The sequence below is a fragment of the Acanthopagrus latus genome, chromosome 10 (genome assembly GCF_904848185.1).
Source record: "Acanthopagrus latus isolate v.2019 chromosome 10, fAcaLat1.1, whole genome shotgun sequence".
NCBI classification, from domain to species: Eukaryota; Metazoa; Chordata; class Actinopteri; order Spariformes; family Sparidae; genus Acanthopagrus; species Acanthopagrus latus.
In genome coordinates, this window is record NC_051048.1 from 6,317,392 (window position 1) to 6,342,040 (window position 24,649).

Below are 24,649 nucleotides of genomic sequence, written 5' to 3' on the forward strand. Positions count from 1 at the left end.
AGACCCTTGTGGGACACCAATACAAACTCTAAGCATACAATATGTAACTTCTGTCTGTAAGGGCCTCTATATCAAAACAAATGTATTAAGAGTGTGGAGGACAAGGCAGAGCAGGGTGCAAGAGCCACTGCTTAGCTGCTTGAAGAGTGTCTGGATTAGAGCAGGACCCTCTGGAGAGTGAACACCAGGAGTAACTCGGCTCCTGCTCTGACCTGGAAAAGCTTACCGACGCTAGAAGAGCTCAGAAACCACTTTAAAACTTTTGGGATTAGATAGTGGATTTATCTTCACTCCTGTTTATCAGCCTGACTACTGCAGCTATCCTGCAGACCTGACCTCCATTTTCAGTGTTTATGTTCTATAATGTTGACTGGAGCTGGAGGGGAAATGTATTCTGCTTGAATGTAGTCGGCTGTTTGGAGCAGATTAATTGTTCAATAAGTGACTCAGATGAGGTAATGTTTTAATGTTTTAATGATCTTAAATGTAGTCTCTTTCGCTAACTTCCCTATGCCACAAGTAGCGGCAGCGACTAAACTGAACATTGTTGGAAATACCTTTACCAAAAAGAGGGTGACAGAAAACATTTCATGGACTGTTCATCAAGGCCTAACAAGGATAGCTACTCTACTAATATATTACATATAAACACAAACAGTAAATATGGAGATAATATTGACACATCTTATGTGTATTTACAGTGTACATACTATCATCTTAATTTTATGTGTGGTAATTCTTGATATTTTCCCAACAGCATGCTATAAATTATGTACATACACAATGCATTACCTCTCAAAACACTGAAATTACCACAATTATTACAAAAACAGTATAATGATGAGACCAAATATATTATATTGCATTTGACGTGTGGCAGATGAACAAACTACTTGCACACTACAAACTGAGGATTATGATAACTCGCTGCCTTGTCAATGTATTATGGTCCTTTTCTTTATAACAAGCATGAAACAATCACAGCTAAAATAGCAGCAGGTAGTGGTTACTTGAGCAACAAAGCATTGGTTTCTCTCCATTAGGAATGCCCTTAACTTTTCCTCATTATTTGCTTTCACTGTCATCTGTCACAGACGGCAGCTAAGGCATTAGCATTCACATCATCCTGAAGATGATCTCAGTGGTTGTGATGCTTAATAATGTCTTCCATCACAACATTCTACAGTACATATACAGTTCTTACAGTTGAAATATTAAGTTTCACCATGAATTCTATTCTATTATCACATTTCTGTTTCAGTGATGTGGTTTATGTGGCATGTTTCTCATAGTTCCTAGGGTACTGTTTCAATCTACTGTCTTAAAATATCCATCCCTGTAGGTCGACTTTCACTGGCAGTAGTAAGTGAGGACGTTCTGCTGGTTTCCACGAATCAGCACAGCAGGGCAGTGGAGGCCACAGGTCAGAGTGTCCAACCAGGCCATGTACAGAGCACTGGGGCAGTCGCTGTGTGGCACAGGAAGGCTCCTGGAAAAACCCATCGCATTGACATGAACATAGCAAAACAGTATAACAGGAACAGACACAGCTTATGCAAAAAAAAAAAAAAAAGGTACTAACAAAGCCGTGTTAGTGGTAGTGGCCCTGGAGTTTGCCATCCTGAAAAAAAACCTTTATCTCCCACATCTCTTCCTGTAACATTAATTATGCTGTTTTAGAAAAAGTCATGGTCTGATGGCTCCTTGCAAATAGATTGCATGCCAGTGGAGATCAGACAATATTTAGCTTTTCATCTCTGCCAGTGAGGCCTGTAAACATGTTTTCACCTACAACTCCGATCCCTAAGAGAGTAAGTGGTGATCCGCACCCCATCCTTGCTTGTGAACAACATGGCCTTTGTCTTTGTACTGTGTTCATTTGAATATACTTGAAAAAGGAGTGGAAAAAGATCACCTTCTTTTTATTTGCATACACGTCACAAGTTTTTTTTTTTTTTTCAGATTATCCTTACAAAAGGTAATCATTTTGTCCAAAAGGTCCTCATTTTTAAGATGGTTAATTTTCCAGTCTCATTAACAACTTGTCAAATTCCGATGGGGTCGCTAGTTTGGGCCAGCAACTCCAAGTGGTATTTGACAAGTTGGGAATGAGACTCAGCTATCTTACAAATTTGACCTTCACTAAAATTAGCATCTACAGTATATATCGGTTTTTCATACACAGGTATATCACCAAAAATGGTGATTGACTAGTTTGCCATTGTTAGGAGATGAATTTGCATTGTTGTTTGTCATGGAAAACAAAAAACAGGAAATAGTAGAAAGCAGCAGATCATCAGACTACATCTAAGAAGATGTTAGCATTTTTGGGCGAACTTACCCCTCTCTCTGTCTGAGATATCCTAGCATCAAATGCAGGACGTCAACTACCCCGAGTCCATAAAATGAGCTCTGTTTGCGAAACATCTGATGAGCCTTAATATACCATGTCCATTAAACTGTTAAATCCTGACCTGAGCGAATGGTGTAAACGTGGTACTCACACAAGCACGAGAGCAGCGTGTTGTGAATTCCTCCGGATGATTTCATTCAGCCTCACTTTTCTCTCGGACTGTTGAGGGAGGAAACAACAAGTAAACTGACGAGCCATGTGCCTCATACAAACATTGAGGTTATTCTTGGTGGAAGACATCCAATGACACAGACTGTCGATGCATTTGTGGGACAAACCTTAAGTTTGAAGGCCTCAAACTCTTTGTCTGATATCTTCCACGGGGCGCTTTGTCTAAGCTCCTGAATTGAGACACCTTCATTCTCTTCATCATATAGCCTGAAGGGGGCGACACTGTCGACAAATCTTCTCAAGCTGAGAGGCAATAAAAACAAAGGGATAGACGTCAGCAGGCATTTAAGGAATGACCAAAACAGACAAAACTGAAATGACCATAAAACTTGAGAAAGTGTTGGTATGTCCCAATAGATACCGGAAAAGACACAGCCGCTCCCACGATCAACATAGTGAGAGATTTTTGGGGGGCCTTTTTATAGCTTTATTGATAGGAAAACTTAGAGATGACAAGAAACTGGATTGGGGGGGGGGTTGACATGCAGCAAAAGGCCACAGTTCAAACTCGACCCCGTGCCACTGCAGCGAGGGAAGGGCTTCTGCACAAGGGACGCCCGCTCTACCAACTGAGCTAACAGGCACCCCAGACTTGGCACTTTGCATTCTGCATGGCACGGACGAAGGCAGGACATTTGCATGAAGGCATGAAGAAAAACAGCTAGGAGCATTCATGTGGCAATGTGAATCCTGACAAAGAGGGCCTGTACCTAAAATTAGGGGTTTTTTTCCGTTACATGAAGCTAGCTGTCAGAAGAAAATTGCCTATGTGGGAATATCACTTGGACAAAATTAAATACCCTTTTGAATGTTCTGCAACACCCTAAGCTTGTGTTTTTGCACGGTGATGGAAACGGCAAACTGTCATAAAATCAGTCGTAAGCGTATAATGTGGCTTTGCGGACATACTTCTTGTCATGTGGCCGCCTCTCGCTGTCCGTCATGACTATGACGTCGTTAAAATCCAGACGAAACCTCTTCAGCAGAGCGATCATCCTACAAGAAACAAATAAAGACAGAGAAAAAATCTGTTTCCACACCCATCATACACCATGTACAGTCCAGCAACCTGCAAAAGTACATGGGATTCCAATTTAACACTACGTGGTTTAAACAGACCCAGCTGTGTAAATGCAGATCATTACAGGTACAAATTAAATATGAAGGGTAAGGATTTAATTACTTTGCTGTAGAGAAATGGACTGTCACCACATTTTGTCAGTTAGGAAAAGAAAAGGTGAATGACCAAGAATCTTTGGTGCTCACTTTTCCTGAATACATTACAATTATTTTATCTACTTAGATTAACTTTTTACTCAGAGAAAACCTACTCGTTGCGTCCTTCCTCCATGTTTTGTTCGTCGCCCACGATGAAGACCCTGACCTTACTGCGGTGCCAGTGTTTCCTCCTGGTGAGCAGGTATGGCACCAGCAGAGTCAGACCTTAGAAGAGAAGAGGAAGAAGAGGAGCACTGCGGCTATGAAAGAGAGCAAAGAAAAAGGGCACCAGCTCACACAGAAAGTGAACTGGGAGGGCACCCAAGACGGCACTTCATCACATGTTCGGTGTTTGCTTGCTTTGTCAGATTCAACCCCTCCTTGTGCCCACCTCCGTCATCAGCTATCCAGTAGACATCGATGGTCTTCTTCCCCTGGTCATTCTGAAACACTGTTTTGATCTGATCACTGTCATCTTTATCAGATAATTCGTCAGCTGTAACAGAAGAAGAGCGAAGAGTGATGAGCGAGGGTAAGAGTTGTTTTAACATCTACTATAAATGATTGTGTATGAATGTTTGAATGATACTGGATATTGATATTGGCCTATGTGTGCATACAGTAAGCACTGACCTGATTCCCCCTCAGGAGATTGCTGGTCATCATTTTCAACAGTCTCGTCATGCTCAAAGGCCTGGTTCACTGCAGGACAGACGTCACATCCTTCAGCATTGTTTTCCCCTCAGGTTTAATTTTACATAAATATGGGATGTTATATGCAGGCGCACGGAGACAATTCAAACAACGTCTGGATTTCTAACCTTCCGAATGAAACTGGTCAGAGATGTCCAGCCCGTCCATCATCCTCAGGATACACAAACAAAAGTTGGAGTCGAAGGTGTCACTAGAGAACAGAAGAGCAAGAGAAGAAGAGAAAGTTATGCATATTTTGTTAAGGCAGCACTGGCATTATGCACTCAGTTGCCAGTATATTAGGTACACTTAGCTAAAAAAAAAAATAGAGTACAACAGTGATTCAGCATAAATTAGTTAAGCTATGCATTATTTTTAAAGTTTGCATTATTTCCTCACACTATAGAGAGCTGTGTAATACTTGAATGCTGGTAAAGCTGAAAAAGCCAACAAAAATGTTTTTTCTTCTCTCTAACTCCACTTACTTTATGGTGTTGATATAATCTTCGATGCTCTCGGGCGAACTGTCCCTCCAGTTTGCCTTAAAGCCCAGGACCAGGGTATTGGATTTCAGCTTACCAAGTCCAGAGGCCTTGAAAAAAAAGTGCCATGCAAAATCGTTCAGTCTTAGGTTAAAGGTGCAATTTGTAAGAATATGAGTTAAAGACATTTAATAAATATCAACAGTATGTAAATGACAGTTCTGATGTTATGACATCTATTTATTGTGTTTCATTAAATTTCATTAATGTGGGCAGTTGCAGGATGATATTATTGACAGTAATGTTTAGCACCCAATTAGATGATGGGTCCAGAGAAACAAAAGAGAAGTGATATCAATGTGTATAAAAAAGGGATGAAAAATTATTTGTGCACATTAAAAGTGTATTTACCATCAGTCGCAATTGTAATTGTGAGATTTGCCATAACTTGTGATAAAATAAATTCCCTTTAAATGTGCTTTGTCCAACTGAAGCTGGAGATTAAAAAACTGTTCAAATATGAACTGTTTTACCTGTAGCAGGTGTCGGGCTCCAAGTCTGAGGCTGTCAGCAGTGAAGGGTGTGTAAAAGGAGCGCACCTTTCTCTTGTTCAACCACTTCAACAACCAATCCGTGGCATCCTGAGGATGACTCTGCCTGTCCTGCGCCTAGAGAGGAGTGATTCATTAACATCATTGCATAACAAGGCGATTTAAAGAAAGAACGTCAAGGATTATGGTTTCTTTAACACAACAACATAAACCCTCTCTCTTGAAGAGAATTATTGAGATTGGCTGACCATGATTATGTTGCCACAGATCATGAGGCTTGTGTGTTTGGTGAAGGATGCGACAAAGTCCACCAGGGCTGGTCGCTGGTTTGGTGGCCCGGTCAGGACAAGACACTGCGGTCTGAAAGAGAGTTGCTGCATAAATCAAAACTGCCACCACTGATTATCCCTGGGCACTACTGAATGAGACGAATGAAATTAAATTCTAGTTGAAGGTGTAAATTGCAAAATGTGGCCAGAATTCAAAGATAGCTCAGAAAAAAATATCATGTGTGATGGAGGGATTACTGATGCACTGTATATCAGATTTTTGGTCACTCACCTGAAATTCTTGACATGATCCTCGACACCAGACAGAGCGACGGAGTATGACAAGGCCATGTTGTATGTCCCCGCCTGGACTGATGAGCCCCAGTTCACCTCTGTGGACGTCAAGACACACACAAGTGAGTAAACTATGAAATAACTCAAACAGGTAGAAAAATCACACAGCTCTGATTCATTCTAGTCTTTAATCCAGGCCATGTTACGTCACTTGTCTTGGACCTACTTGGCTTGTTGTAGTTGACGTATCCAAACAGGAAGAAGATGATACAGAGGGTGGTGAGAGCGGCCCACCAGGTAAACAGGAACATGAGCACCACCGAGATCACCGCTCCAAATAAAGCTGTCCATTTACTATAGTAGTGAAATGACGGCCTCCAGCCTAAAGGGGGTGACAGTGAGATATACAAGGCTGCTTGACGGCGTAACAGCTAAACTCACTATATGGCAGACAGGCGGCAAAAGGCCATCTTCTCCTACTAGCTTTGTCTGTGGTGTAGTGTGTGTAAGCGGGCAACTCACCAGGGGAGTTGGTAATTGAAGCATGGAAGCAGCTGAAGTTGATGAGGCTGTAGGAACACAGGAAGAAGTTGGAGATCAAGGCCGCAATGGTGTTCAGCTCAGCTGTAACAACACAGGAGGGAGAAATCAAAAACACAAATCACAAACCCTGAGCCAACAAACTGAATGAAACTGAAATGAAAACTGCTTGTACAGGTTTGTATTCACATAAATATTAAATCATTCGAACAAGAAAAAAAACATTTTTGTGAGGAGATTAGCCTCTCAACACGAATATTTGAGTCAATAGTCCATGTACGAGATCACACCCACCGATGAGAATGAAGGCAATAGCAATGACGTAGCAGAGTAAATAGGCCCGCAGTGGCTCATCGTTTTTCCCATAGCCCTTTGCAAAGAATCCAATGTACGGGTATATGTTGTCTCTGCAAAGACACTGGCAGATAAGGCAGAAAATGTAAACTTATAAAACAGAAAATGTGCATCAACGTTTAAAAATGCAGTGTACATGTACTGCAGATATATAAGCTATTCCTAAATATAGAATGGTATGTTTTTGTTAAAATAAAATAAGGATTTAGATAGATGTAACAAGAATCTTATCATCAGGGTTTGGCTGTGACTTCTCACCTGAAAGACTTTGGGGGCGGACACGAGAAAGCCGAGGGCAGATGACAAGCTGGCTGCAAAGACACCAGCTGTGATGAGGTGGTAGAAACCCGAAAGTTGGCCCAGGAGCTAATTGGAGTAGTCATCATTAATAAATCTACATTCAGGTATATGAACACGGATTATAAATATCAAGATCTAAGGAACAATGAACGACCAGGTACCTTTGAACTGTTGGCCAGACCGTATTCACAGGTCTGCGTCTGGATGCACTCGGTGAAGTTCCAGCCCAGTTCGCATCCCAAACCCACACAGCCGTCTGTGATGTTTCCAGTGAGAATGTCAGTTATATTACCAGAGGCGTCCCGCAGCACACATGCCCCTGGAGAAGAACAAAGATGAAAATATTGATTCATCATGATTTGTCATTAAAAAAAAAACATTAACACATTGCAAAAGAAAAGGTGGTTACAAGATGACATAATTAAACGTCTATATAGCTATATTCGTCTCATCTCTTGGAGCAGATACAGCTAACTTTTATGGTTACCAAGGTCATTTTACCAAGACATTTATTTTTTACTCAAGTTTGACTTTGGAGTACTATTAACCACAGGAAGACCCTGTGTAAACCTTACATTATACCATAATTACAAATTACAAATATGTTTAAAGAAATAAAGAATGGGGAGCCAGTCAGTTGGTAGAGCATGTGCCCCATGTCTAGATACTGTCCATGCCACAGCTGCCCAGGGTTTGAAGCTGATCTGTGGCCGTCTCTCATCCTGCTTCCTGCCATCTCTGTCTTTTTTCAATCGAATAAAGCCACAAAAAAGTGGCTGTGCAAGAGGCAAATAAAAAAAGTCATGTGAAAGTTGTTCCTTTTTCCACTATTTCAAGCACGTCAACTGCTCCCACTCATCCAGTACGCTGATGACACTGCCCTTAAAGTCATAAATCCTCGGCCCCCATGCCTCCCGTCTTTCCTCCTGAAGTACTCAGCACCGCAAACTATCCTTTCCAGTTCTGATAATTAAACCAATCAAATCGGAAGCAGATCAATTCTAAACAAAAGCTTGTTAAACGCTTACCAGCAGTTACAGAAATAACGAGATAGCTGACTGTTGTCCAGAAAATAGCCATGAGGGTCCCTTTGGGAATAGCAGTAGCAGGGTCCTGCAAAAGGAAATAATGCACAAGTCATCATTCTTGTCGTCCTTTTAGGCAGCTGTGACATAAGAACTTTTTCTCCTCATACTTTAAGGTCTCCAGAGATGTTGGCTCCAGAAAGGATGCCGATGGCAGAGGGGAAGAAAATGGCAAACAATTCAAAAAAGTTTCCTTGAGGTCCTCTCCAGTCAGGTGTCAGGTTTTGTACAAAGATTTCACCTGGTGACAGAGAACAAATAGTAGTCAACTGTCCACTAAAACATTGTTTTAAACTGATAATGACATGATCTAAAGTCTAAAGTTAAACCATTGGCTTTAGAAAATAGTTTTCTCTTGACAAAGACAAAAGAATTGCACATGTGTAAACTTTTCTTTGCTCATGGCCCTGAATAAACAAGACTGATTTCTGAATTTTCTAAAAGATGTTGCTTTAAAAATAGAAAAACATTCATTATTTACACAGCTGCTGAATTTTAAGGCAGTAGCTTATTCAAAGGAGCATGAACTCACTTCGGTATCCAAAGATCCCCTTGGCCTGTTTTTCTTCACTGGGAGGGATGACTGTTCCCACCAAGTAGTTGGAAAATGAGATCAGGAGAATGATAAAGAACAAAATCTGTGTCTGAGAGACAAAAAAGAGAGAAGAAAAACAAAGTAAACAAGTTAGTGAGAGCTAAGTAGGTTTATAGGCCAACTCTAAAAAGTAAAGTGATAATGTGGCAGGATGTGCTGACCTTGGACTCCCACTCCATTCCAGCCAATGAAATGAGCAGGAGAACAGTCACCGTGACAATGCCCACGATACGGATGTCGTTGATTGGATCGACAATGGTGACACCATACTCCTACACCAACACGGAATTATTCACACAAGTGTAACAAGCCAAGTGCAAGAAATGTTTGTAAATAATCAAAGTTCTAGGTAGACATTGCTTATGTTAAACTACATCATATATGTGTTTTTAGAACGTTGAAGACAAATAAACACCTGCAATAAATCACTGACTACTTCTGCAAAGCCAACAGTGTTGAGGGCACACGCCAGAGCGTTGGCGAAGGAAAAGACCATCCCAATCGGTCCACCAATTTCAGGACCCAGGGAGCGGGAGATCATGAAATACGCCCCACCTGGGATTGATGTTCAACCAAAAAGAAGTGACACAGAGACATGGTTGTCATCACAGAACACTGTAGTTGGAGGAACACTTGAATAATTATCTCATTATATATTTGCATTTTTCATTTCTTTTGTCCTTCTGAGTGCAACACCATTGTCGTAAAATACAAAAACAAGGTATGTAACAATTGGTCAGACATAATGTAGGTGCTAACTTTAAATAACACTCGCTACATCTTCGGCATAACAGCGTTACGTGTTGTACATAGTGACATGTATCTTGAAGTCAACATGTTGGTAATGCTGTGATCTTAGCCTGTAAGTGAAGCTACACAGTGCAGAAACAAGTGATGGGGCAAAGTGGCTGTTATCTTAAAGCAAAAAGTTGCATTATATTGCTAAAAATTTAAGTTTAAAACATATAAAGCAAGTATAAATATCACTGTTAACACAGGAAATGTTTTTCATTGACAGATGATTTTGAAACACAGGAAGTGACTGACCTGACGTCACCCTCCCGTTGGTGGCGATGGCAGAGATGGAGAGTGCAGTTACTGAGGTCACCGTCACCGACATCAGGATAATAAGCCAGGTCAACACTGAGGTGAGAAAATAAAGGTAGTCACCAGGACCATGATACCGATAGTCACATCACTGTTCTTTGTACCCTGGAACGGGACATCCTTGGGTTACATCCAATTTATGTCTTTGTGAATGTCTTCATCCAATAAATAGAAAACCGTTCTACACCTTACACCTCCAGGATTTTTTTTTTTTTCCAATGAACGCCAAAATGCTTGTTTTATGTTCTTGTTCTTATGCATTCAGTTAATTGCTGCATGAAATATCCTACAGAAAAATTCATAAAATACATTTCTGGTCAGAGCTGATCACAAACTTTGGCTAAAAGGTTCAAATATTAAAGCTGATCAGGTTTTAAAGTCATGTAAGAGGGCAAAAGTGAGGCTTTGGCATGTTACAGCCATAAGGAGCCACACAGAAGAATAAGAATGGACTACTGGATGGATGAATGAGCTATGGGTTAACTTACAAATCCCTGCTTGAGAAGTGATCAACGACAGGCGGAGGAACAGGATGACTCCCCAAATATTCAGCATGCAACGAACCTGTGTTGACAAAAGTTCAGTTGAGACCTGCTTAGTGAGGGTTTCTTTCTGTGTGATTTTTAAAACAGTCTAATGAGGTTAATATGAAGACTTTTGTCTATGTTTTGCACTCAAATACAAAAAAAAAAGCCTTGCTCACCATGACTCCAGTCACCCAGCCAAATCTAACCGGCGCTTTGTCATCTTTAGCTTGTGGCTCTTCATTCACAGTGTCTGTCACGGGCAGGCTGCAATCTCCAGAGTCTGTGGTGGTCTTTTCCACCTCCACCTCCAGAGAAAAACATATTTTATAGAGGATGTTTCATTTTGAAGCAGTAGTTGAAGCTGTTTATTCACAGTTTGATGTGCTGAGATCGATGATGCGTGTCGCTTTTAACTGTAAACTCACGTCAGATGCTCTGCGGAGAGCCTCGAGAGACGGCCGGCTCTTCATCCGATGGTGTGGCAGCGATCTGGCGTAATGCTCCAGCTGTGGCACCAGGTCTAACGTGCTGTAGAGGGAAGATCGCCGCACATCCATCTTCGAGCCCTGGCGCTCAGACACACTGTTCATCAGGAGTACAGCAGCAGGATTGGAGTGAAATCTTTTTTTCAATACAATTACAAAGATAATTTGTAATTGCCATGGGCTGCAGTTCCCTTACTGGCCACTAGATGTCGCTAGAGCACAACGCAAGTAACCCGTTCTTATTCCTGGAAACTTATGTTGCTTTTTAACCGTATCATGCCTTTCCCAGCCAAGCACAAAGTAAATTTAAAGCAAGTGCTGAATCATTTAAAGTACAAGCATTTTTTTAACACACTGAATTATTAGCTTTTTGTAAAAACAGAAAACTTCATAAACTGCATCAATTATCTGGAGGCTCAGGAGAGAGTAGAAATAAGAGAGAACAGGTCAGTGGTCTACATATTCGTTTATTGGCTGTTTTAGGTCCCGGGCAGTTTCACAGAAAAAATACACAAAAGCATTAACAGTTGCACTTTCTTTGCCATTATATCACCCATTTAATAATGGGATACTGTGTTTTTGAGCTAAAAATCTGATTTGGAAATCGTCACTAGAACAATACAAACCTTGAGTCCACATCGGATACAACAATGGTTGGAGGAACTTGGAGGTTGCCATCTTGTTGCCTGCTGTTGGCGTCCAAATGCTGTGAAGAGTATCTGGGAGGTCCTTCCTCACTGGTCGAGAAGTGAACACGAGGGAGGACCAACCCGTTACGCTTAGAGGTGATCTGCCCCATCAGCTGACTGTATTGATTCCTGTTAATATGGGGGAAACGGCTGATGAAATGTTAGCGTCTACTAGAATTGTTCCGATAACCTTTACACTCTGTTTTAGAAAGCAGAAAATGATGGTAACGAGTCCTCCAAAAAATGAAAAGGGATAGTATTTGTGTTGAGGCCAGTGTTTTTTTTTTAATATAGTGTTTACTTGAGGCAATTTATCAGATTTTTTTTTTTTTACATTTACTTGCATAAGAACCTAAGTTACACTGAAGGAATGGGGGGGATGAAAAAGGCTCCTTTAAATAAGAGGTTCACTGACGCTGATTTTAAGTATTGGTTTGATGTTGACTGAGATAGCTGGGTTGGGAATCGTGACAGTGTCGCCCATCTTGGGACCGAAATTACTGATAATGATTAAAACGCTTATGTCTATGTTTAGAAAAAATAAATATGTCTATAGTTGCTTATACTGCTTTTGTGAATTGTGACATAAATTATCTACTTTGCTTTTGCTACTTTATGATATGTGATTGATATTGTCCAGACAGTAAGTAAGAATTCAGTAAATTAACGTCTATGTATCTATTTGTTACATCTTGTTTTAAAAAGTTGGGAAAAACAATCTTCAGGTTGAACCTAACCTTACCTCATACAGTTTGAATTTCTGATATTAATTTACAAGTTAACATAAAGTCTTGTATGCGGAGGTAAGTGTGTGGGAGTTCTCTTTTCTACAAGACACTGAGCTCATCTACAATGCACCCAAATATGAAATAGTGCATATCCCAGTATTTCATCCATCATTTCTGTCCAGTGAGACCAAATGGTGATGTTGTATATCATGGCAAATGTATTTAACTCAACATATTGGTCATAATATTGTCCTAAAATATCGATGTTTGGTTGCTGTACATAAAAGCCTGTAAGAGGTCAAATGGCAAAAGGAAAGTGATAAACACTGCTGATGTCGTTAGTATCAACAGGCATCATAATATACATTTTAAATATGAATAAACTGTTTGATGATTCCAACACGTGAAAAAAAAACAATATTTCAATACTATAATGTGATGTAGAAAATGTATGGCGTGAACAGATCAAGTACTCACACAGGTTCTTCTTTTCCAGACGAAAATTGTCCCCTCTTTCATTTCACACTGCGACGCCTCACATTTATACCTTCACCGAGGTACATGACGTCTCCTCCCATCTTCCTCAGCTTCCTCCCTCCCCCTCACACTCACACCCCTCATCATCATGTGCACTAAAAAAAGATAGCTATGAGAGATAATTTCATACGGTTCAATCCATAGATTTTGATATGCAGTAAATTACTACATTTTTATTAAAGCTATAATCTTTTGGACTTGAAACAAAGCTTCACACATGTCTTATGTTTACATTAGTATCATTTTCACATGATGGAATAAAAATGTATTTTAGCAACATTTTACCACACCTGAAGTTTTTTATGAGAATATTTTGTTTCCAACACATAACTAGGTGTTTTGACCTCAAAGGTTGTATAAAACTGCCTGTTGTATGTCCTTTAATTTGCTCTGTGCTGTAATGCCCCTTTGTTGTGTTACCTGAGTGTGTGTGTGCGCATGCGTGTGTGTGATTGGTTGCAGGTGTGTTTAGCTAGTCGAGCGAATGAGTTTAGGTCATCCAGGGAGCTGATTGGTCCAGTTTCCAAACCACATGTTGTGGGTTTCCCCCGTAGGCCCTGGTCATAAGGCAACCTCCTTTATTTTATTTTCGATACCTTGTTTCTGATGGCTGTTTTCTCAGAAAATAAATCCTTGTCACACAGGAACAGGAAGTGTTGTGTTTTATGTTACAGCAGTTCAAATGTTTGAAGTAAACAGAAAAACATGCAGGTGTATCCACTGTTGCTATGTATCCAGAGCGCTGCATCAAGCTTCATTTACAATGTACTCAAATTCTCCCATGCGCCCCCTCCCTGACCTCCACTGGCTTCCTGTTGTGGCCCGCATCCAATTCAAGACAATGGTGCTGGCCCTCAAGACCGCTCAAGGACAGCACTGGTTAGACCACATGCCCCACACAACACAACAATTCTCTCTAGTTAACTGTTGAACTTTTTTTTTTTTTTTTTTACAATTCTGGAAATCAAAAATGCTACTAAAATAAGTCTTACTAGAATTTTCTTAAAGATAAATTATCAAAACGTTTTTATTTTTTTCCAAAGTAACTTACAAAATTGATACTTCTATTTTCCAAATACAGCAGTAACCAAACACTGACAGTACATAGTTTCAGTTTGTTAATGATGCAACAGAACCGGTGCATTCTTGTTCAGTCACTTGTTGACTGTACATGACTCTGTGTGTTTACTATGTCAGTGATGCACATGACAAGCTGCTGGTCCTCCTCTGCTTTCACAGGAGACACACTAAAAATAGTACACTAGTGTTTTTCTCACCTCAGCCAAGTCTTCTGTTTGCTCTTCCCTCACTCTGAAAGACCAGTTCACGAGTCAAGTATCTGACTAAAGATGACTAACGATGTCAATCAGTGTCGATTCAAAAAGTTGATAATGATTGTCTCATTTTGAACAGATAGTGAGGTACAAGAAGAATTTGATCTCAGACAGATCAGTGTCGCATTTACGTTTTAAAATGTGCAACAGAACATGTATTTTACATCCGCGTGTACTACTGTATTCAGAAAACAAAAGTAGTTGTGTTATTTCATCAATTACATGCCTTACAATTTGAAAAATAATCCTCCACAAGCAAAGGAACCATGAAGATGTCAGGTAGCTAAAAATGTATGTTTATTTTGATTAATTAATCAGCTGATTTGACAGAGACGATACATGTAGGTGGTGTTAGATCTGATTAAATGCAATGCCAAACTTGTCCCAGGTTAGACTTTACAGCAATAAAAGACAAAACAATGCTCTAAAACTAATGATGAAACAGACAAGAAGTGACTGTAACAACAACAATGAAAATATCATTTTAATTGAATTTCAATTTGTCAATTATTATACACTGTAATACAAAAAGTCAACGTTTTGGGGAAAAAACTGATGTTACGGACGATACATGGTACATCTAATTAAAATGCACCTGACTCAATGTTTACCAGACCAATGACCACGAAACGCAATCAGTGACGATGACAGAAAATAAAGACTAAGAGAAAAAATGGGGGGGGGGAGAAATAAGTCAAGTATATGAAATATGTTACTGGGAATTTCCAGATTTACCTTTGTTTATTCAATAGTTGTGTAATTGTTTTTCTGTTTTTATTTATTCATCTGTTTATCTGTTTGGTGGTGGTGTTGAGTAGTGGGGTACTCCAAAAAACTATTTCCCTAAAACATTAACTTTAAACACTTAAATTAAGTTAAATGCAATTATTATGCATGGAAGTAATGCATTACATATAGATTATGTGTGATTGAACATGCTTTGTGTTCCCTCTCTGTAAAACTTGACCCAGTGGGTTTTGTTGAAAACCAAAAATTATAGAATTATAAAAAGATTACGAAATCTGATGATTCCAGTAAGAACAAACCCGACACATATTCCCATCGGTTTCACAGAAATAATCTTTAAAGACTCCACCGCGTGTCAATTCTGTAAAGGTGAAAACTTTTTACAGTGTATTATGCACTGTGCCAGCACCCTGCTATTATTAAACCTGCTCCATTGCCTCCTGCACCCTACATGCTCACAATGCCATTGTGCCCTGGTCAAAGTCACTTGTTACACCCACGCTGGTTGAGGAGTCGCTGAGGTAAGTTTCTACGCAGAGTCGCTTGCTCCTAAATGAGATATTAACCATTTGCTTCACTTAATAGAACAGACTGTGAGGTGCTGCTGTCTCCAAGCAGGCAAACTGTAAAAATACTGAGCGTGTTTCGGCTATTTTTAGTTACAAAACTGCATATTTCTTGACATGTGAAATATCAGGATTGTGTAACAGAGTGACTCTTTCTGAAAGCAAGTGACTGATGTTTTTGAACTCATGATCGCCGTCATAATCACACTGTTTACACATCATTTTGTAGGTGAGTTTCAGAAAGGTCAACAACACCTCAGGGGTCATGAGGGCAATCAATGCCTGATAAGTGAAATTCCTGGGATTGCAACATTGACAGTTCCTCCCTACTGTCCCTGTTCTTTCCTTATCTTGCCCCTCCCTTTTTGTCCTTACATTCTTCCTTCCATGACACTGTCACAGGAAATGTCTGGTCATCTGCAGCGTGACAAGCGAGCTGGCCAGGTGACACGGCAGCCAGTTATGGGGAGAGACTCAAAAAAAGGAGGAGTGACAAGAGGCGGAGTTGGACAGACAAGAGGAAGTGAACCACCAGGAACTCACCGCCAAAACCAAAAACGTGGCGCTGATGTAAATTTAAAGCACATGCCAGACTCCAAAGCCCATCACCTTCACCCCAGTCCCCCGTCATCTCTCCCCAGAGACCTAGATCTCATCCCTTACACCCTCCCCTCTCACTCAGACACCCTCTTCACTCACCTACACAGACTTAAAGAGGAAAAACTACTCCTGGACTGCATATTTCCCCTTAAAGGGGACTCTTTCCAGGCTCACAGACTTGTGCTGGCAGCTGCCAGTCAGACCCCTGATGCATTTTTTGGCTCAAAACAAAAACCTGGAACACTTGGAATAGACCAAGTGAGCCATCGTTTGACCCCACTTGGGTTGAGGGTTGTTCTGGACTTTGCGTACAGCGGAGACGTAGTCGCGGACTTGAGTAAAGATGGGGTGATGGAGGAGGTGCTGGACGCGTGCAGGTGTCTGGGGACGGACAGGCTGACGGAAAGGTGCGCGACAACGGCTGCGACACCTGCAGCCACAGAGAGGGAGAGGAGCCTGGCCATCATCAATGACATGTGGGAGAGAAGGGTTGGTTGTGATGTCACGATACAAGCGGAGAGCGGAGAGAGACACCCAGGTAAAAGAAGTTCTCTTAACCGCCACTGGTTGTCTGTCCAAATGTCTATAATGACATAATAGAGTTCTAAGAGTCTGTCCCCCTTTCCCAGAATAGTTCATAATTGTGTTTCCATCAGCTGTTGATTCTGCAGGTATAGTAGAAGATAAAAAAAATGTCACTGATGAGCAGAAGTGTGGGAGGATGAGTTGTGAGTTGCTCGTAGGATGTTTTGCATGCCGTGACACAACATTCACAAAAAAAAAAAAAAAAAGAAGCAATGCCAGAAACGTCCTATTTTTTTAACGGTACGTCATGAAAGGAATGCAAAGAATTTGGTCTGAAGTGGAGAGTGGTCTGCGTGTCTGCAGAGTGAGATATGCTGGTGATTAAGGTGTGAATGTTTTGTTCAGAGGTCTGTCGTTGAGTGGAGTGATGGAGTAGATTTGGTAACAAAAAAAACATCCATTTACTCTCTCGCCATGCCTCTTTTTTCTCATCCTGTGTCTCTATCTGTCTCTCTCAGCACACCGTGTGGTTTTAGCAGCAGGTGGGGACTATTTCCGGGCGCTTCTCTGCGGAGGGTTACGGGAGTCCACGGAGGACGTGGTGTGCCTGCGAGGTGTGCCCTCCCGGGTCATTGAATCCATCCTGGGCTTCATCTACACGGGACAGCTCAGACTGGGCTGGAGCCAGATTTGGGAGCTGATCGATGCACTGTGTCAGTTCCAGCTGCAGGGGGCGCTGTCGCTGTGCATCGACTTCCTGCGGGAACGAATGGATGAGAGCAGCTGTCTAGACGTGCTGGTCCTCGCCGAGACCTATGGGCTGGCCCAGCTGAGGCAGGCTGCAGAGGAGTACACCCTGGCCCACTTCCAGGGCATCTCTGCAGGGGAGAAGTTCAAAGATGTCCCCTGTTCCCTCCTGGGCAGGTGGCTTGAGAAGGACTCACTGTGTGTAGAGAGTGAGGTAATGTTTCCAACAGATTGGCAGATCACTTACCTACTTCTTACTCCACTGCATTTATTTGAATTAGAAATGTATGTTTAAACATACATGATGAGCTTTCAGATGGCTTTTAACGACTGATTTTTTTATTTTTTTTTACTTTCAAAAACTGCTAAATCAGTGGCGTCATAAAATTATTTTGTAAGTTATTCACAGTCAACGAGGAAGCAACTGATTTTTTTTAAAAAAGGATCTAAGTTGAATTTGTCTTCACGACAGCATCAGCTGTTTTGAACATAGTCTTACCCTCCTGTGGACGTACATGCCGAGGGAGCATATTTTACTTTGGCGCCATCTAATGACATGTCCAAGAATGACCATACAGCAGCCAAAAATACCTGGTTACACCACCTGACACTGATGGATCCCCTTTAAATGTCATAACACTAAAAAAAAAAAAAGGCAAAAACAAGTCTTCTAGAAACAACACTTGGAACTGACTCTGTTTCGACCATTTACAGAAGAAACTTTCAATGAATCAGTTAACTTTCACACGATCCTCATATCATTAATAACCCCTGGGAATCAGTGTTACCTCCCAACTCATGCCGATTCTTACACGTGTTAAGCTTCATTCCTTTCCCTTCTTCATACTCAGATAGTGGTGTTCAGGGCAGTAGTGAGCTGGGTAGAAGACGACCCTAAAGAGAGACAACCACTGCTGCCAAGTCTGCTCCACCATGTCCGATTCCCGCTCTTCAGCCCCTCTGAGCTTCAGGAGGCCCTGACCTGCAGCCTTCTCTACAGGAGCTCCAGGGCCAGAAGATCACTGGAGGTACTCCGAAGCCTCCTGGAGGGGGAGTACAGAGGGCCTAAATGCAGGCCTCGCACCCCAAATCAGGTACTCAAAATAGTTACCTTGCACATTTTCTAATCTGTGATCACCATAAATCTCTCATTCTTTGGTTCAGGTCCTGGTTCTGGTCTGCGGGGACACTGTGGATGATGAATTCATGAAGAGGGTACCCAGCCAGACCTTGTGGTTCGCTCAGCAGTTCCACCGTGGACCAGGTCTCATAAGGAACATAGAGTGGAGGCAGTTCACAGAGATCCCTGAACCGGCTCGTTTCAGACACTGTGTCTGTGTCCTCAACGACAATCTGTATGTTCTGGGAGGACGCAAGTACTATGGAGCACTCGATGTCCTCAAGTCTGCCTTCAGGTAGATTTTAATGTATACGTTTTTCAGTTTTTTTGTGTGGAAAAATGTGTTTTTGTTTTTAGACTTGTTTTTACTTATTCCTGGCAAGAAACAGCTTATTTCCAGTGAATTTACTCATCGGTCATATTTGTTATAGTGTATAGACTACTTCTAATTCTTAGAAATTCACAGCTTTGGGATTTTGATATGCTGATATTTTCCAACTCGTTCAGGCAGTTTCAGGCCTCCATATGCTGATACCGGCGCATGCACACGGCACATTTTTTACGCCTAACTGCAGAGAACACAAAATCTCTCCTGCAGTGGAAAATCTCCTCTTATTCTGATAGGACACTGGCCGATACAAATAGATGATTCCCTTAGAAATGTTCACAATCACTGAGCAAATTAAGAAAACTAGGGTTAGTCATACTTTAATTCGATGCCATGCTGATACCGTTGTGTGCCTCTGCTGGGAAGACTGGTTAAAGGAGAACGTCTTCCCAAATACAGCGAGAACTTTAAAGATACTTGTGCTATAAAAAGATTAAGACACTGCAGGACGGTTGGTGTGCTGCACCGACTGTGCCTGCAGCTTCAGAGCCTCAGACCGCAAGTTCAGATCTTGACTAAAGGTGTTGCTGTTTGTCTCTAGTGAGTGTGTTTGGTTTTCCTGGCCTGGGGGCGAGGTAGAGTTGACTCAAGCACTCTTACAAGCCTGGGCTCTGTTTCACACATGTGATGCAACATCTTCCTGCAAGGCTCGTGTGTGACTTTTCCCTTTTAAATCGGCTGTTTGGGTTTTGGTTTTATTGGTAAGACGTGACACAGCACAACCTCTCCACTGATGATTCTTGTGTCTCCCAGGTGTTTTTTTGTGGCTAATTATGAGTCAGAACCATCTCTCGATGTGTGACATCAGAGCTGTTCCTACACAAACTCTACTCCAACGAACTTCATAACAGTAATTTAGAATGTGCTTATTGTAACTTTAATCTATTTCTAAGTAAATTCTCCTTGGTTTTGCTGTAAAGCCTGATGTGCTTCATATCCAAACTTTTGAACGTCCAGGTCACAGTCTCAGAACGTGTCGCTCTCGTCTCCTCTCTGCAGGTTTGATCTGTCTCGGTGTAAATGGGAACGACTACCTGACATGCTGTGTCGAAGGGACTACTTTTCTGCTGTTTCACTGGACGGTAAGGTATTCGCCCTGGGTGGTAACCTTGATGACAGCCATTACATGGATGCTGTGGAGTACTACACTCCTGAGGAGAACATCTGGAGGTAGAGTAATAGGCACCATAAGGTAAAGAAAATATGCATCATACATCAATTTGCTCTGATGCAATACTCAGCAGCGGTCTCCTCCCCTGCAGGCCGGCTCACCCTCTGGACACAGCCGTCTGCGGCCACGCTGCAGCCATTCTGGACGGGCAGATCTTCGTCTCTGGAGGCTGCGACCCTCACCAGCGCTGCCTTCCTTACATGTGGCACTACCATCCCTCCCGGGGCTGTTCCACCAGAGCACCCATGACCGTCGGAGCGGGCCGTGCAGGCCATATGATGTTAGCCTTGGGGAGGGGGTTGGTGGTAGCTGGGGGGCTGCAGCCTCTCCGGATGGGCTTCGGAGACCAGCTCCTCTGTGAGCTGTATGACACCACACACAACTCCTGGTCCTCCATCCCCGCCCTGCCTCGACCTCATCTGTCGCCAGGGGCAACTGTGCTTGACGGACGGTTATACGTGGTGGGAGGGTCTTCGGCAAGCACAGCAAAGGATACCAAGTGGGTGCATCGCTATGACCCCATGGAGGGGTGCTGGGAAAACCTGGGGGCAATGCCGCACCCATACACAGATCTGGCAGCATGCTCCCTGCCACTTCCTGGCATTGTCGATGTGCACTGATCTCTGTCGTTCCCGCACTGGTTGTTTTAATGTTTCTTTCTGGCAGGGAAGTGCCTGGACGCACTGGTTGAAGCTGAAGCTGAAAACAAGCTAAAGCTCACCAACAACATTCAGTGCACAGAAAATCTGCTCCCACAAATAGACTTTTCTGCCTCTGTTATAATAGTTTCAGGATAGACGAGCTTCTCCTCTGTTTTCTTGCTTACCTGGGCAAGGGGCGCCCCATCAAATAAGTGATGTTTGCCTTTTTTCAAGTGACTGCAGCTGTCGTCGTTTGAAGGAAGGAACCTGATTGAGCTTGGTCTTCAAGGGAACGCAGCAGGCTTTTGCCTCAAGGAAGTGGTTTTATCAGAAGTAGCCTGGAAAAAAACAACACATGAGAAATTTCAGCAGCTCAAAACAGGGACAGTTCAACTATTCAGCTGCTGTCCTTTAGATATAGAAACACGACAAGAAACAGGAAACTAGTGGTGGGTGTACTCTAACCAACTACTGCTTAGATTGAGATGACAATATTCACCCATATTTGCCCTGTTCTCTCTAAATGTTTTACTGTCTGTACGAGCAGGACACAGTTACGAGCGCAGCTTTTTATCAGCAGTGGTTCAGTCATTATTCATTCACATCTTGCAGTTATGAAGCAACAATAGCATTCACTTGGAGTCGTCTTTCAATACACATTTTGCTTTAACTCTATTTTCAATGTCTACCAAGTCCTGAGGCTAACGGCTAAACAGCTGCCTTTTGGACAGCGAAAACAAGAAACAAGAAAACCCACGATCAAGCAAGCAAAGCTTAAATTTGGCATATATTACTCTCAAGATTCCTCACAAGCAGCCTCTTTCTCATCATCATAGTGTTTTCAAACTGTCATTATTTTAAGAATATTAAAAAGAGATATAAATAGTCATGATCCTTAAGAATAACACCGAGGTTATGGTATAAATAAGTACTATTTTAAGATAAGAGATAACCACTTGGTTTGGGAACAACATGTTTAAAGAGAAACTTTTGTTGCATACAGCTTTTTCTCCCTTACTAGCTTGTCATATAGTTATATAGAGTACCTCAGACAAAACGGTTTTCAGGGGGGTTGATCCCGTCATGATGTCTTGGTTATACCTGCCAAAGCTTAAAACTTGAAAATTATAACAGAATGCCCACCATACAAACTAGAGGCACAAAGTTTGAAAGCTGTGGGTAGGAAGGCTGGGGGAGGGTCGACTGTTGAACTAGGCCAAAGCTTTCTGAGCAAGAGGTTTCAGTGATACCATCAGCTAGATAAATAAATACAGGTTGAGGGACCAACATCAAATAAAAGATTTTCAAGAATTTGCAAGAAATTCCAAATTTGTGAAACATTTCATTTTTGTTCCCCCAACACGTCAGCAAGAAAATAAATGAGGTCACATAACCCACAAACACAGAATCCTCTGCTTTGCAGAACAGTGGTGTCCTATTTAGCTGAAATCTTACAGCTTCCTGGCATCAGTTATTTGTCATAATCGTGTGTGTGTGTCTTTTGTCTTCCTGAATTAATTATTCTCTTTGAAATCAATGTCCTCAGGAGGACAACACTCTGACAGTAGCTAAATGTTTTTCCTTTAGTGGTCGTGTTTAAGATGAATAATGCAACGCCCAGTCACACTTTCAAAGTAAAGGCACCAAAACTACTTGGTTCAGTTTAGGAGAAGATCTTGGTTTGGTCTAAAGGACAAGGGGCGCTGACAGGGTTTTTGAGCCCCATGAAAAGAAATCTAATTGGGCCCTTGCAAAAAAAAATGTATGCTGCTTTATATATAATTATGCATTTTAATGATATTTTTGACTATCATTCCCATATTTGTGAAAAGAACAACATGACAGTTACGTGGTTACTGCTCACCGTCTCCCTTGTAGTCCCACATGCAGGTCTAATGTATCTCCACAACTGTAGATTCACAGGTGGTGGCTTTGGATTTGGGGTGAAAAAAATACATATATGAGACTATGAGTTGCGATTTAATCTTGTGCTTTCCAGAAAATATTAACATTTCTCTGATTGTACTGAGTCATACAGTCTGTTGTTCTCCTCTGTTCCTACTGCACAGCAGGAAGATGAGAGTCCCAAACTACTGACCAAACACTCTATTGTAGTGATAGCTGAATTTCAACTATATTATATATAAACATACACATGCTCTTTATTTCAGAACTGTTTTTAATACATGAAAATCACTCTGAAATAAATATGGATTATAGCCTATTTTCATTTTATAACTCTCTTTTAACCCTCTGAAAATGACATTACTGTCTTTTGAAGGCTGTCATGGGCTCAGTTTTAAAGATTTATTTCAGCCATGAGCATCATAGAAATCTTGAAACTGGAATGAATCCGCTAATACCAAACATGTCATGCTAGCTTACTGGGAAAGGAGCTAAATATCTCTCCAAAACTGTTTTTACCGCGTGGTCCGCGACCTCAATGTGAAATGTCATTACTTGTAATAATAACTTTCAGTCAGCACTTAATGAGGGATGAGATGAGGATGAGGAACCTGCTGCTGAAACTGAGAAACTAGATTCGTGGCTGTCTGACTGCCTTCAGTCTTTACCACTGCTAATGTTATCATGAGCTTTAACTGTTCTTATAGTGTGTTAGCTGTGAACTGTGCTCACCTTTCTTTTAAAAGAAAATTGTAGGCGTTGTCTTCCCTCTCCTTGCTTTCATTCCCTTTCTGCCTTTTCCTTTTGTTTGAGGACCCCTGATTCTGCTTTCTTGGGTAAAGACATGTTGATGAGCAGCAGCCTCTCTGCTCATTAAGCTGTTTGGTGACGCACCATCCCACCTGTAGCTGCAGGGATGGACTGAACCATTATGTATTGTGAGGGGGGAGAGGGGCCTCAGACAGCCTCCACTATTTTTTTTTTATACAGAGTAAAGTCTCTCATCCGATTTATTCTGCCAATTTTAAGTTAGTTACGACACTAATTGCTTAGAAGTAAAAAAAATAAAAAAAGATATAGTAAAACAACAATTTTACTACCCCCATAGGGGCCCTTGTAATCAGTCCCATTTTATATGCTTTTTTTGAAATTTAAACTAAATGTGTTTTCTCATGCAGCAGCCCCTCTGTCTGATATGCTCTGTTTTAGCTCCTCTCTCTGAACCGCTGAATACCCAGTCTGCTCTGATTGGTCAGCTCACACACGTCTGAGCCAGCACTCTTTGATGTGTCTCGGGGTCGTGTTTTCGACCTCCAGGTGGCTTCACTTCTACCATGAATACAGGCATACATTTTGCAAATGTATGACATGGAGGGGTGGTGTGATGCCACAAAGTCACGGAATTAAAGTTTTAAGAGTATTATTAAACATACAGTATGTGGCCTCTTGGTTACTATAAGTAGGGATTTTCCCCTCGTAAGTCACACCAGTCAATACAGCCAAGACTGATGAGGAAATCTATGCTCTGAGAAGCATTTTGACAGCATCCTGTAATATGTCTCTGTCCTAAGGATGTTCTCATTTGAGGTGACCTGACATCAATTTGATATGACTCACGTTTCCTGTAAAAAATGTTTGCTTGTTGCCTTTTGCTCAGTGACACTCACAGGAAATCTAGCTCTGCATAGGTAGATGGATCAACCACATGAAATGTCGTAACTCGGCAGTTTGAGCCAGGTGTTAAGAAACAGTGGATGAAATCGAGTGAAAGGAAGGAAACTGATGAAATGTGTTCTCACTATGTTCTGTAATTGACCTCAAATAGGACAGTACTTAATGTACTTGTGCGGACCTCTTGTGAACAAAA

The 24,649-nt window shown here is 41.6% G+C and overlaps 2 protein-coding genes across 5 annotated transcripts; one reads left to right on the top strand and one right to left on the bottom strand.

Annotated features, from left to right (window-relative positions):
* Positions 1–456: 456 nt before the first annotated feature.
* On the bottom strand, positions 457–24,561 carry slc12a10.1 (solute carrier family 12 member 10, tandem duplicate 1). Of its 3 annotated transcripts, XM_037112100.1 has the most exons (31): positions 23,515–24,561; positions 22,742–22,807; positions 21,063–21,215; positions 12,979–13,133; positions 11,711–11,902; positions 11,025–11,181; positions 10,776–10,904; positions 10,561–10,636; positions 10,013–10,108; positions 9,381–9,520; positions 9,127–9,237; positions 8,903–9,014; positions 8,481–8,611; positions 8,314–8,398; positions 7,447–7,604; positions 7,244–7,351; positions 6,926–7,049; positions 6,614–6,715; positions 6,318–6,473; positions 6,090–6,189; positions 5,777–5,888; positions 5,511–5,645; positions 4,981–5,087; positions 4,624–4,706; positions 4,436–4,504; positions 4,194–4,298; positions 3,916–4,027; positions 3,494–3,580; positions 2,692–2,827; positions 2,505–2,572; positions 1,351–1,489 (listed from the first exon to the last, which is right to left on the bottom strand). In XM_037112100.1, exons 5-31 carry the CDS (start codon positions 11,881–11,883, stop codon positions 1,351–1,353), a joined length of 3,111 nt encoding a protein of 1,036 aa, XP_036967995.1. In that variant the 5' UTR covers positions 11,884–11,902; positions 12,979–13,133; positions 21,063–21,215; positions 22,742–22,807; positions 23,515–24,561. The 3 variants fall into 3 exon arrangements, with proteins under 3 accessions (XP_036967993.1, XP_036967995.1, XP_036967996.1); XM_037112098.1 differs by lacking the exon at positions 12,979–13,133 and having other exon boundaries at positions 457–1,489; XM_037112101.1 differs by lacking the exons at positions 11,711–11,902; positions 12,979–13,133.
* Positions 13,859–21,199, top strand: LOC119027166 (kelch-like protein 33). Of its 2 annotated transcripts, XM_037112104.1 has the most exons (7): positions 13,859–13,917; positions 16,088–16,823; positions 17,329–17,771; positions 18,409–18,651; positions 18,722–18,972; positions 20,065–20,235; positions 20,328–21,199. In XM_037112104.1, the coding sequence occupies exons 2-7, from the start codon at positions 16,091–16,093 to the stop codon at positions 20,854–20,856; spliced, it is 2,370 nt and encodes a 789-aa protein (XP_036967999.1). In that variant the 5' UTR covers positions 13,859–13,917; positions 16,088–16,090; the 3' UTR covers positions 20,857–21,199. The 2 variants fall into 2 exon arrangements, with proteins under 2 accessions (XP_036967999.1, XP_036967998.1); XM_037112103.1 differs by lacking the exon at positions 13,859–13,917 and having other exon boundaries at positions 13,946–16,823.
* Positions 24,562–24,649: the final 88 nt, after the last annotated feature.